This window comes from Xyrauchen texanus, chromosome 39, assembly GCF_025860055.1.
Source record: "Xyrauchen texanus isolate HMW12.3.18 chromosome 39, RBS_HiC_50CHRs, whole genome shotgun sequence".
In the NCBI taxonomy this organism is placed as follows: domain Eukaryota; kingdom Metazoa; phylum Chordata; class Actinopteri; order Cypriniformes; family Catostomidae; genus Xyrauchen; species Xyrauchen texanus.
Window position 1 is genome coordinate 30,302,330 of NC_068314.1, and position 14,821 is coordinate 30,317,150.

At 37.3% G+C, this 14,821-nt stretch overlaps 1 protein-coding gene across 2 annotated transcripts in view; it reads right to left on the reverse strand.

Annotated features, from left to right (window-relative positions):
• The window catches only part of plekhg5a (pleckstrin homology domain containing, family G (with RhoGef domain) member 5a), a 50,253-nt gene extending 38,659 nt beyond the window's left edge, over positions 1–11,594 (reverse strand). The window contains exons 1-2 of one of the 2 annotated variants that reach the window (XM_052111762.1): positions 11,508–11,594; positions 1,330–1,409 (exon numbers count right to left, since the gene is read on the reverse strand). In XM_052111762.1, the coding sequence (XP_051967722.1) occupies positions 1,330–1,409; positions 11,508–11,562 (135 nt within the window). In that variant the 5' untranslated portion in view covers positions 11,563–11,594. Of the gene's footprint in view, positions 1–1,329; positions 1,410–7,134; positions 7,423–11,507 lie in introns of those variants that run through there. The other variant, XM_052111761.1, reaches the window with a different exon arrangement.
• Positions 11,595–14,821: the final 3,227 nt, after the last annotated feature.

The window sequence follows — 14,821 nt, forward strand, 5'->3', positions numbered from 1 at the left end:
TTTTCATATTGTACAAGTAACGATATAAGTGCGTGCCTGGTTTGGATAAAAACATTGGGTACATTAAGTTAAGTCTGGCTTCGATCAGAGAGGACCAGAAACAGAAGTGTTTACCCAGAGTCTCTTTTGAAAATCGCACTAAAGTTCAGAGGACAAGAAATGTAGGACAAACAACAATCATGGTGATAGCCTACACTGAATAACACGTCCAGCAAATACGGACGAGAAACCTCAAGTCCTTGCATTTCTAATACACCTGTGATGTATGGCATTCAGTCTGCAAATTAATGGGGAAGAGTTCTGATTCAGATTTTAAAGGGGAAGGGAACACCTGTTAAAATAAAAAAGTGGAAAGTGTTGGTAATGAATAGGGACCAGATTTGCCAATGAGGGGAAAATGGGAGTGACTGATGTTAAAAGAAGCAGGGATACTGGCAGAAATACACTGGGTCTTTAGTCAAACCTGTTTGGCAATGGACCCATGACAATAAAACAGAATCTAAAAAGTGTCACGCCAGTTTGGATGTATGATATTTTAACAGACAGAAAGAGAGAGAGACAGTGGAACAGAGAGAGAGAGAGAGAGAGAGAGAGCGAGATAGAAAGAGATAGATAGACAGGAAGGGCAACAAGTGTTGTGCTTTGTGTGTGTGTTAATGTTCAGGCTCATATAGTGTATGTATGCCGTAATCTCACTTTTCCACCCCTGTATCCCCAGACTCCCAGGATAAAGCTGCCGTAATGGTGGCTATCACATCACATCCGTCCTCTCGCCCGAGAACATTCATCCGCACAAAGACAAACAAAACTTTTTTTTTCCTGCCTGTTCCCCAAGCTCACGCATTGACAAATTATTATTGTGCTGGAATATTCCATGTGATAAATGCAATGGGCATACTTGGAATTTTTGGTGATAGGTGACCATGAAAACATGAAGTGGCAAATATTTACTGTAGTACCAGTATGTTTTGTCCTTGCTGGGCTTCTAAGTGAGTGGATATTTTAATTCATTCTCTATGGAAAATGAGAGGCAAAAAAACCCCGGGCAGCAAGCGGTGCTTTAACTGTGAGTGCCTCAAAGCATTTCGAGTGCATTACTTAAATTGTTACATATTACCAGATATAAAGTGTACTTTCACTGTGGCTAGGCTGTGGCTGGGTTAACCAATGTGTATTAAATTGACATTGTACGTATACTTTGTGTATTTGGAAATTAAGTTAGCATTTTTTTTTCAATATATCATGACTTTAATCACTGGGTATTGAAAGCAGGGATGGTATTTGGGATGGATTTATCCCGTGCAAATGGACACGTACGGCAGGGCTCACCTTGCAAGCAAGCCGGCGTTCAGAGCAGTTTGGATGCTGACACAAGATGCCAGTCTTTTCCTCCTGTACAGGCTTCTCACCTGAAACATAACACAATTAGAGGTCAAAGGTCAACCATACTGCATGTCAGGAGGAAATCTGAAAGTATCAAGTCATTAAGTATTAAGTATTATTTAGGACAACTAGAGATCAACCGATATTGTTTTTAATGATGATACAATACCAATTATTTTAATGTTTAAGTCTCCGATAACTGAGGCTACATCCACACTAATACATTTTGTTTGAAAATGCATCTTTTTCTCTAAATTATGGCCTTCCATTGACAGTGAGAAAAAAATTTGCTTTTTGAAAACAAGAGCTTTTTTGAAAGTGGACCGAAAAATGCAACGGCAATTTTTCGCATGTGCAGTAGGAGGATTTAAGCATTTTCATAATTATTTCACATCTTATGCTTGAAAATGTATGGAGAGTGTTTCGAAAATGAAAATACAGTTTTCAGATGTAACCAGATTAATGTAGACGTATTCTCATACATGGAACTGATTTTTAGTTACAGTTTATTACTGTTTTTGACACATGGAAGCTGAATAATCATTAGACTACAAAAATAAAATATGAATTATTTTATTAATAATAACAAAAACAATATCATTGATGACAAATACAATTATGACAAAGCAGAATGCATTTGTGAAGACAATTTATTGGTAGACCCTCTTTTTGGGAAACGATAACCGATTATGTAAAACATTTGAAAACTGGTAGAAAATAGTGGTCGAACCAATAATCAGTCTATCTCTAAGTGAGATTTTGTACTAAGGTACCATGGAGGGACTCTTGCATACACAATGAGCCTGAGATATGTCCTTGGGCATAAGCCAAAAGCCATAATAACGGTACAGGAGGGCAAGAGACGAGGCAGCTGGGGGGGATAGGAGGGAGAGAGCAAGAGAATCAAAAAATAAGAGCCAAAATGTACAAGAGAAAGGCACAGTGAGAGCCAAAAACGATGGAAGTGGAGCTGGCTGGAGGGAAGCAGACATGTCATATTAGGGGTAGGTTGTATGACAAAAATCCGCTATCATGAGATGAGTAATTTTATATCAAAGTAACTGTACTGTGTACATCATAATACAGTTATATCTGCTGGAAATTCAACCCAAACTGTTAAATGCTTAACAAATGAAGCATACTTCATCTCACTTTTTTTTCTCTTTTTCTTTGAAACTGCACAAATCAATAGATAAGATTGTTCATAACAAAAACAAAAACACAGCGGCTTCACATAACACAACAAAATGATTTAACATATCAAATATGATTGGATGAGTTAAGTTTCCCGGGTAAAATGGGAGATGTGCATACTTGTGACAGTGACCGCACATCAGTACTGCGGCTCCCTATGCGCATATAACGCAGTCTGCGTGGGGCACCAACTTACTCTAGGGGGCATCAGAAAGTCCACCGGCTGCCCTTACTCAAAAGGACTGACAAAAACACAAAAAGGAAAAGAAAGAGGAAAAGGAAAGGAAAAACAGACAGAGAGAAAAAAGTTGGCGGAAATCTGAGATTTCCAGACATTACAAGTTTTCTGGAAGGCAGGCTGATTTTCCTTTCAGGCAGGGTCATGATTCGTCTTATATAGAAAACCCACAGGTCTTATGAGAAAAGTGTATGTGAATAATTTTTGCCAGATCTCTCACCCATTCTCCTTCAATATGTATATTTTATCTTTTTTCATTATTACCCAGAGGAAAAAAAGATACAGTTCACTGCTCTGTTGCTACTGTAATGAGATCAGGGGTGTAAAATAACGAATATCAAATATTCACATTACTGTAATTAAGTAGTTTTTCCCAGAAATTGTACTTTTTTAAGTAGTTTAAAAATGTTTTACTTTTACTTTTACTTGAGTACATTTGAATTGCTGTAACTATACTTTTACTGCGCTATTTTCCCACCGTCTCTGTTCGCTACTTCTCTGTCCTGATTTTTTTTAATCTATCAACATGATTGGCTAGGGAGAGTCTTGTGACTACCGTCCAATCAAATCACATGTAAAAAACTTAAACGGCAGCTGCAGATCTGGCACCGATTGTGGAGGATGCCTCAAGCACACATGGAAGTTGCACGGTGGTAGGTCCCACCTGGTGAGGGAGGAGCTCTACAAACACAGCGGCCGGGGGCAGAGGGAGCTTCCCAAGAGAGACGTGGGTCTGCCGACAGCAGGTCTGACAGAGGTCTGTCCAAGGGCTGAATAAGTGACGACAGAGAGGGGTGAAAATCACACGGTGTGTGCCGTGGCGCCATGCCCATGTCGGGACTCCACATATGAATCCACATATGCATCAACCCGAGCGGCGCCAAACCGCAGAGGATGCCATATGCCCCAGGAGCCTCTGGAACTGCTGCAGTGGAACCGCTGTGCCTTGTCTGAATTAATTTAGGCAGTTCAGCACAGGCTGCGTGCGCTCGCTTGTGAGGAGTGCTGTCATTGAGACTGAGTCGAACTCCATTCCGAGAAAAGAGATGCTCTGAGACGGGAAGAGCTTGCTCTTTTCCTAGTTGACCTGAAGCCCTAGACGGCTGAGGGGGGGGGTGTCGTGGCTGTAAGTGGTGGCCCGGGCAAGCATGCCGGACATCTGCGTGTCGGGCTTAGACTTGGCAAGCAGACCCAAAGTTGGCACATGGATTAGACTACTTTTATGCTGATTTATGTGATTTGTGGAGCTTCAATATTTTAGCACTGATTCACTTTCATTGTATGGACCAAAAGAGCTGAGATATTCTTCTAAAAATTATTCTAATTTGTGTTCTGCAGAAGAAAGAAAGTCATACACATCCAGGATGGCATGAGGGTGAGTAATTGATGAGAGAATTTTCCTTTTTGGGTAAATTTTTCCATTTTAAGCATGATGTAGCCCCTGTATCAAACCTCTTTTCCCCTGCTCACTCTACCTCCTCTACTGTGCAGGACATGTTGTGCCAAGTGATCCTACTTATTTAGCATTTATGTTTTTGCATTCCTTGCATTGTTTGAACATGTTTTATGCACAACAATAAAGCTCTGTTGGCATTAAGGGAAATTTGGACCCTGCAGCTAAACTGATTTTAATGTAATTGTTTCATACATTACTATTTAAAATGTGATCAGTGTATTGAAAATAACTTTTAATCTTTTCAGTTCTGTTATCATGTCTCCCTTTTATTTTTTGGAATCAGATTCATATAGTGTTTATCATAGATAAGTGATGTATTTTAAAAGTTTGCATACAGTGTTCATTATAATGGGGCATAGGTTTTGCAACTCAGTGCTCAATATTCACTACTCATGACTACTTTTAAATGAGCTACACTTTTACTCTTACTTGAGTAGTTTTTAGGACAGCTACTTTTACTCTACTCACACTACATTTTTTGGGAAGTAACAGTACTTCTACTTGAGTAGGATTTTTCAGTATCTTTCTACCCATGACTGTAATACAGGAGTCTTAATCTACTCTTCAAGTACACCAAGGTACTTCAAACAATAGCATGGTGCTATGAGAGTACACATCCAAAAACCAGGGCATTGCCAGAGTACATGATCTGTTTGGTATTTTTATTTTTTTGTGGTGGTGGCACCATAAAAAATATCTCAGTCTCGGGCACTCCCTAGCAAGGCAGCATCTTTTCCAACATCCTGAAAACAGAACACCACATCACAGCCCAAACCAGACTACAGGAATTCTCCTCAACACTGCTCACATTCCTTTACCATACTTGCCTCTATCTCTCAGTAAAGAATATTCTATTTCTCCTTCTTAAGTTAGAGAGGCATAGGGCACCTTCTAAGAAATCCTCTAATTAAGGAATGTGGAGAATGCCAGGATCTGTTTTTCATGCCCCTCTGTTTACCCAGACATTTAGCACATCCATTGTCTCAAGTGCCAGTCCGGAAATATTTTATGTGATACAATTTTCCTTAGACTCCATAGGAGGAACACTGAGCTGACACCAAAGATGCCAGTATATGTTTTGAAAGGTCTGAGAATGTCAAAACATTACCAGCTGTAGGTCAGGAAGTGGATTCGTCATTGATTATTTAGTTTTGGCTAACTAATCCTCTTACCTTTAAGGCTTAAATTAGATTAATTAAGTGATTGGAGGGCTGAGTCGACAATAAGAAGTAAGGTCAAGACATTTTAAGGTAAACTTTGCATGTAAATAGAAATACGACCTAATGCTTCATAAACGAAACAACCTTAGTGGAGATGTGTGTATTATTTTAATTTCCAATATTAAAATACTTTCCTCTATCCCAGTTTAAGTGAACCACCTTTGTGTAAGCCTTTTTTTAACTTCTGTGACAGAAAAAATACTACCAGTGGCAAATGCCATTATTAGGGGGTGCTAATTGGGACATTAGCGCACTGATCAAAGAGGAAGGGTAATGTGGACAAGCTAAAACTAACACTCCCTCTTGACTCTGGTGTCACAGTGGTCTCTAAAACCTTCTGACTGCTTACTGGGAACCAAACATGTGGTTCTCCACACAAAGCCAAAAAACAGGTTGGGCTGAAGACATCCACATCTCTTAATGTCAGCTATTTCGTTCCACTACATTTAAGGTTAAGGTCTTAACTCAAGGGTTCATAGCTGGGATCTGACCCTCTGAGAACAATACTCTGGTCTGATATTGGGCCGATCCCAAACGAAGGTAATCATCCTCATGCTCTATACTTTCCTACCCTATACTAAGACATACGTCACTAACAACAGAAAAATTACTTCTTCAAAGTGACCATCCCATGTACCTTTCGTCAACTGCGCTGAGGAAGGGCCCTTCAAATGGCATCCCCTTCCTGCCGTAGACTTCAAGGGAGTACCAAATTTAATTTTACCATTGGATGGCCAACTGGTCCAATAGCACTGTCACTACATCTGATTTTGTTGTTGTTGTTTTACTGTATTACTTGAAACATTTGGTTGTATGTGATGCATTTAATATTGTTATTATAAATTCTTCTAAATGTCACGGTAACACTTTACAATAAGGTTTCATTTGTTAGCATTAGTTAATGCATTAGATATCATGAACAAACAATAAACAATATGTATATTTTTTACAGCATTAATTTACCTTTGTTAATATTAGTTAATAAAAAAAAATTAATTGTTAGTTCAAGTTAGTTCATAGTGAAATAATAAAACATAAAAAAATACAAAAAAATGAAATATATATATATATATATGGTGAAATTAACATCAACCAAGATTAATAAATGCTGTTCAATTATTGTTCATTGATAGTTTATAGTAACTAATGTTAACAAATTGAAACTTATTGTAAAGTGTTACCAATGTCATCAACGTAACACTATCAAAATGCCTAGCAGACATGAGGTTTTGTTGAAATAGAATTATTTGTGTTAGTCCTGAAAGCATCAGTTATCCATGGTTTTCCAGCTAAATGTCTCATGGAGGTACAATATAACTGTGTAATTTACAGCTTTAAAAACCAATGAAAACTCCATTTCTTGTAAAGAAAATGTTTAATTAAAATAAAAAAAATTACATAAATAAAAAAATATAATTTTCTGAGGTGAGGCCAGTGAAAATTATGACAGGGCAAGTAAAAATCTAAACTATTGGCCCGATTGAGCCAAAAGAAATAATCCTTGTTTGTTCAGCCCTGACATATCATGAGAAATCTGACATTAATGTCCATGCAAGAGAGACTAAGCAATTTGCTATCTTCACGTTTGTCATCTTCTAACAGGTTTTGACATGACATAAATAGGTTGGCCCCCAAACCCTTACCACAAGACTTCTTGGTGATGTCCATTAGGGAGGTCCAGGTGTATTTCTCTATCCCCAGCACATTCTGTGTGTACGGCAGAGTTTCCAGTTCATACGACCCATGTCGTCGCCAATAGAACATCGTGCCTCACAATCCAAATGCAACCAATAATTCTAGCACTGCGTTGACATCTCACTCGTCAAAATACAGAGGAGATAAATATTCTTCACAACTTGAATCAAAGCATTAAACTTCAAAATAACAACTGCTCTTCATGTTCTCTAAACTACAGAATGTATTCAAACCTGAGTGAGTTCTCTTGTGAAGAAATGATCTCAGAATACTGGTTGTTCCAAAGTTTCCAGGCAGGGTGCTTTGGACTTTGTGAGCCAGTATGTGAAAGGGGGGCAGAGGGGGACTTGACCCATGCAACACAACAGACAAGCGGTGCATTCATCCACATGTGAAGTGCATGCTGGGATGTAAGAGAGACTTGGACCTGTGACTTTTTAGAATGGCAAAGCTGCCTTTTCAGATGTCCACCTATTTAAAGCCCACAAACTCCATGCATCTGAGAGTTACTGTATCATATAGAGCAATGAAGCAGAAAACTGTAATTTCCTGCTTTCATGTAAAAAGTGAGAAAGGGTTAGGATGAAGATAAAGAGAACAGCTACAAGAGCTTGCCATTGCCTTCCAGCCCCCCACACAACTTCTAATTTTGCTCTGACAAATTAGAGTGTAGCATGGGAGAGTCGTAGCTGCTGGGATCCACATTTTCCAGGCATATGGTAGTGATTTGGAGCAGTGTGACGTGCAGAGGTTAGTTTTAATGACCAGGCTTCCAGTGGTTGTGAAGCCAATGCACTGTAGTTTCAGACTGTCAGCCTAATCTTTTGCTAGGACATTATACAAACAACAAAGCTCTTTTCATCTCCTTTACCAATACATTTTTCCTCTGCGAGCTGGTGTATGAGTGCATCATTTATATTTACATCTTGTTTCAACTAACTGTTATTATGTTATTTATGATGGACATCTTAGTGCTGTTTTGTTTATACTGTATGTTGCTATAGTTCAAACTAAATAATGAAGTATTTTGCATATTTATTCATATGGATTTCATAATGTGTTGTGTTCACAGATGACTATGAGCATGCAAAAGAGTTAAAAACATAAAATAAGACATAAAATAAAATCAAGAGGGCTTTGCTAGGCATCCACTATCTTTCTAAATTGAATAACTGCTGAGAAGCCTTAGCGAGATGGCAGTTTAAGATACAAGTATTATTAAAGATGAAGTGTGTAATATTTTAAAAGGAGATATTCTAATGAATATAGCGGGCCATCTTTTCAAAACAATTGCTGTGGATAGTAACTCACTTTAAAGCTTACAAAGGACCCAAACGTATCATATAAGTAGTCCATGTGACTTGTGCATTATATTAAAGTCTTCTGGAGGCAAACAAATTGAAATGTAAGTCATTTTTCAGTGAAAATCTTGACGTCCATTGGAACAACCTGTATGACAAAAAATATTATTTTGGCAATACACACTTCATCTTAAGTTTCTCTAAAAAGGTCATTATCATCACATACCGAACCCTAATTTCATTTGCAGCATTGCATTCAGCTGGTGACCATGCTATATTCATCTTATGATACACAGCATGAAGAGCGTATATGTTACCACCAGCATGTTGGCCACACATAAAAAACACTGTGTGACAGCAAGTAAAGTCAATTATAGTAACGAGACTAATCCTCTGATCTGTGATTCTCCAGACATTATGTTTATCTTTAAATAAACATTGGCATTTGGGTAGTCAGGCAAACAATGAACAGGCCAGTCGATCTACAACCAGTAATGGGTTTGGTTTGGAGGCTAGATGGCAAATTATTCAGCCAAGTGACAGTTCTCTAACAGCCTAGACATTTCCTTACAACAGATCCTATTCTAAATCAAGTAAACAGGTCTTTTTTGGTGTTCTTCATCAAAAATTAAGAAGCTTAGACTATATTTGACATTATTGTAAGAAATACCACTAAATGGCTCAAATAATAAACTGTGAGCTTCATAAAAGTCTCCTTTGTTAGTTTGAAGTTTGAATTTAATAACTATGGCCCTGGACCTCACAGACAGAACAGCAATTTATTTTAGTTGGAAGAGTCACACTGTTTTACTGTTAAACTATTCTTTTATCAGGTTGTCAAACTATTCTGTCTTCTTTGAAAGAATATAAAATAATACTTTTTTTCTACACACTGCTAGAGAAGATTAAAGGTGCACTCAGTAAGATTTTATCTGGCTCTTACTCGTCTCGTCTGCCCCAGTAGTGCATGTGGTTTTGGATTCTGTACTAATACCATCGGCCTGAATACTGGAAGTTCTTTTACTAAGTGCTGCCGCTTAACACCGAAGATGTTGTCTTGATACTTTTTGTGTTTGTGTTTTATTTGTTGTTTTATCGCTTGTTTTGTTTACATGTACTTTTATGTTGGAGCATTGTCTGAAAGCGTAATATGAAGTAAATGTTAAACGTAATTAGCAACACACTCTCAAGGCGCAATCGGCAAGATATGTACGACTTTTCTAAATTTGGCTAATTCGTATGATATCATGCGATTGCACTCATTTGAATTCAAATGACTTTCACTAGAGCCAATGACGTCGTGGACATCGTTTCCATCTAATATGCGACAATTATTTGCTTCTGTCACACACAACAGCTTCCTATCATGTTTACACACTCTACCGATTGGTTAAGTTTAGATAAGGGGTTTGGGCATAATATTCATAAGCATGTCCTTAACGCCTTGTGCGTGGAACTCGCGTTTCCGCATTAGTCATCCGGGAATTTGCATGTGATGAAGTCGTACAAGTTTATGCGAACAGTTTTCATGAGATCGGGTTGGTAACTATTATTGTCATTATTAGTGGTAGTAACTCATTCAATTGAATGAAACTGTGTCATGTGCTGTCAACATGGCAGCGTCCATCAGGGGGTGACCCATTCCGTGTAAAATTGAACAGATTTTATTAGGTTACTGATATGACTGGAGTCTTCATCTAATGTGAGTGTACATCATTTTAAACATATTTATAAAAAATTATATTCATGTCTTTGTTAAACTTTAACAAAAACATTGTTAATTAGCAAAAACTTGCTGAGTGCAAATTTAAATAGAGTATAGAGTGTATGTAAATAAATAAATAAACATACAGTAATAGTAATATAAATGGGTGTAATTCATACAGTACACTGGAAGGAGGCTTTAAAGAACAACTTTTAGACAGGTGGAAAATGTATTTATCTTTTATACTGACATTTCATAGAGCCTTTTCATTACAATTGTCAATACTTTTGAACCAGACAGTGTATGTTAGAAATTCTGATGTTTAAAAAAGCCCAGTTCAGTCAAATAATCTGGTCTTCAAACTTTAAATTATTAATATTCAAACTGACTACTTGACATTTTAATTTGTGTTCTCCCGTGCTGACTTCACTTATAGACATTTCAACATATCAACCTATTTTTGTAAACTTTCTCCAGTTTTTTTCCGCAAACATAAATGCAATCTCCCCGTGCAGCTGTTGAATCAGAGCTGTTGAATATTGTTACAGAGTGAATCACATTTCCTTAGGATAGGCAGTAACGAGGTACACCAAAGAGCTCCCTGTCCCAACTGTACCAATGAAAACATAATTCAGCCCAAACTAGCTAATCGATTGTCAAAGAATTTCAACCTTAAACCTAATTGTGAGGAATGTGAAAAGCCAAGACCAAAAATATACAGGATATCTGATTGTAAATTCCCCATAAACATAAATAATCCTCTTAAATCAGACAAACATAATTATGAGTGATACAAAATTACATACAAATAGTTTTGAGAACATGTGAGTCAGGTCTCAAATTCAAAGTCCAGAAGCCAGAATGAGTGTGTTCCTATTCTAAAGCCAAATAGAATGACTCAGAAATTGCACCTGCTTCCCAAGAGAAAACTCTCCATATGAAATGCAATTAATTTAGGAAGGATTTCAGATTTCATATTAATCTCATTATTATTAACTCACAATGAACACACAAGGACTAGTATTAAGTTACAAATAGTGAATAATCAAATCTGATAATCTATATTCTTTAAAGAGTTTTAGAACGATCAGAAATTAGCCTTTTAAAATATATACATTTAAAGTTCATAGTTAATAGGCATTTTAGAATATCTTTAAAATAACATTGCATTAACTTCTGAAATCCTGCTCATATTTTAAATTGAGACATTATCCTGAATACTTTACAGCACGCTGTTTTTAACACTAGTTGTCATCATTGGCACATCGATCGTTTCTTATTTTAATCCAGTCGTGGAAGAAAAAAATACACTTACTCAGTCGCAAACGAAGACCAAGCCAGCTCTTGGGTGGCGATCCGTACCGATGCATTATGTGCCGTTAACCAGGTGGGCAAAAAAAATTCATTCATGTGTTCTCAGTTATGAGAGGTCCGATCATCCGTCCACAGAGTGTCAGCAGAAGAGAAGACATCGGCGCTGACGCGTTATGGCAACGCTCCAACAGAGACCGGTTGATACCGACAATTCACTTTTCACTAACTTTGCTAATACTGACATTTGTTTTTCATGAACAGCGTAACGACTGCTATATTATGTTGCAAAGCAATTTATGTGAACCAAGTTTTTTTAATTATTTCATCTGTGCGCTTGAGTGACTTCCAAAGCGCTTCACCTTGCGTGCGCTGGGGAGACACAAAAGAACCTGTTGACTGCCATTGACGCACGAAGGTTTTGTCCTCTTTTTTGCCTCAAGGTTCGTTGAAACTTATTGAATTGCGTTCTAAGAGCATAGCATCTCCCATCTCTTAGCACATATAGCTTTGTGGCCGAGCAAAAAACAAAAAAACAAAACAAAAAAAACGCCAGATTGATCCACAAAATCCCACTTTTGTCTTCGTGTCCTACATTGAGGATACTATCGTCAACATAGACTGCAGTGTGTCTCATTCACTTTAACACGCAGGCATCTACCCCATACTTCCCTCACTACTTTCTTACATAGCAATCAGACATTTAATTGCATGTTTCAAACTGGATATCTCATAATCAAGACTTGAACTCTGTGTTACTATTGCACAAACACATATATATGCATAATATGATTAAAGGAATGTTACAGGTTCAATACAAGTTAAGATTCATTTGTGGCATAATGTTGACAATCATTTCAACTTATGTCACTAATCCATCCTCTCTTTAAAAAATAAAAAGCATGCTACAGTGGGACACTTATACAATGGAAGTGAATGGAACTAATATTTGGTTTAAAGTAGATTTTTTTTTAAAAGCACTTACATTAATTATTCTGTTAAAACATGTGTATCATTATAAGGTTAGGAAGTTATTTTATCACACTAAAATCATGTTAACACCTGTAATTGTTGAGTATTTTAAAATTTACGGATTGGCCCCATTCACTTCCGTAGTAAGTGCCTCACTGTAACCCTTGATTCCCCTTTTTCTTTTTTCTTTTTTTATAAATAAGAATATCATCAGTTGTAAAATGTGTTTACAATTCTAAAATCTACTCCTTTATTTACTGCAACTCTTCCAATGTTTTCTAAAATATGACTGGTTTGATCTCTCAAATATTAATTTTAAAATTGTTGAAGGCATACAAGCACAGTTGCATTCTGTCTCATCTCTCCTTCTCTTTCCCTGGCCATCCCCATTTCTTTTCATCTCTTTAAAGTACAAGCAAACCTGCTTCTGCAGGACATATGCGAAAAATTAACCCTCTGTAGCTCACTTCTCCCCCACCCCTTCTCTCACCGCCTCCCCTACATTAAACACCTTGCGCAGACACCACAGTTGTTCAGACAGCCTGCAAAACAGACAAGACTGCCATGCTGTTCTTTGGTGGAACTCATAAGATGTGATTTGGGCTATTCTTCCAACACTATGCCTTGTAGACTAATTTGTTATTGCTATAGACAATGAATCAGGTGTATGGAATGTGAAGGTGTCTGGGCCTTCGAGTTATGAACACAGAGTTCCCTATTAGCCAAAGGGGAGTTGTTAGGATTTGTGCCAATGTTTGTTAAAAACGGAGTGCCAGAGCAGCACGCCAGACCTGGATAATCAATAACTGGGTTGTGTTGGATCAGATCCCTTCACCTTGTAGCGGATCACTCTTATCAGGTGTGACAAATCCCTAAACTAAGTCAGGTTGACAACAAAAAATGCTTTTATTAACCACACACTCAAACATTTTGCAGACACAGTTGCATCCCACACCTGATTCACAGCCAATAATCTAAAACAGATTAAAAACCTTGTCTCAACCATTACATCATTTTTGATGAAATGTGCACAAAATGTGTAAGAAAAATATACGTAGGCTCCCCTTTCTCCCAGTGTAAACACGCTTGTATGAGCTCACTACTCCCATTCACAGTAATGGACTTGAATCTTAATGATGGCTCTGACAATATACTCATCACTATCAATGGTCATTATCATCCACACATACTGTATATTGTTTATTCTGGCATTTTTTAACTGAGCATGGTAAACTGTCTCTACAGGCTCCTCTGTAGCTGATTTGCAGTTTGGCAGATTAATGAATTAGTTGCTGATAGAATGAAGTAGAATGAATATATTTAGGCCTTTATATACACTGGAAGGACGGTCCTCCCCTAAAGCGTGCCCTGCACCATATGAAGAATAAAGCAGCTTTTTGTCCAAGACTAAATTAGTTAGGTTCAGTTAAAAAGTTTTGCAATTAGCAATAAATAAATAAATAAAAATCAAATGACATTTAATTATTTTAAATAATGAATAGCTTGAATCTCAGGAAGCAGGAACAGTTCCCTACCCCTTTACATCCATATCAGTCTATTATAATTAAATCAGACAGCTCATGCAATATAAGATTGGCTATGATTTTTGTTAACATTTGTTTGTGTTTACAACTGTATTATGATTTTATTTATTTATTTATTATAATTTTTTTTATTTTCCTTTTTGCCATCTGATTTTTTATTATTTTTTATCTACTGCCCCTTGGTGGTGAAACCCAGTAAATACAGGGCTCTCATTCTGACCTGAAATTTAGAGAGTGGCAGTGTGTGCACCTGGGACTTTTCACTTTGTCTCTGCTACTGACAGGAGCTGTTAACACTTGCATGTGAGATTGTGTGTGCTGCTAGATGTCCCTCTGGACTCATGCTGTCAGATTTGATTCCCTCAGGCACAAATAAACTAAGTTCAATGTATCCAGCCTGTGGGCTATCATCAACAAACAGAGAAAGCTTTTGTGCATGTGTGTTTTTTATTTGTGCATGTGTATGTGTGTGTGTTTATAAATATTGATGACCACTGGGGTGAGTGTTTGTGTCGGGTGGGGGTGGTCGGGGGGAAGGGTTTAATTTAATATAATTTTATTCCGCATTTTCTCTGATGTTTGTTTAATTTGTTGAATGGAATCAATAAAAATTGTTAATTACAAAAACAAACAGAGAAAGCATAGTGGGCTTGAAGTTAGCCAGTTGCAGCAACATTGCAGGTTTATGTTTGTTTGTGTGGAACTACAGCTGATATTGGGTGTGTTTGATTAATAACATTATTTGAAAGGCAACCAGAACCATATTTTTTGTTGCCATTTCAAATAGTTTTTAATGCATCAT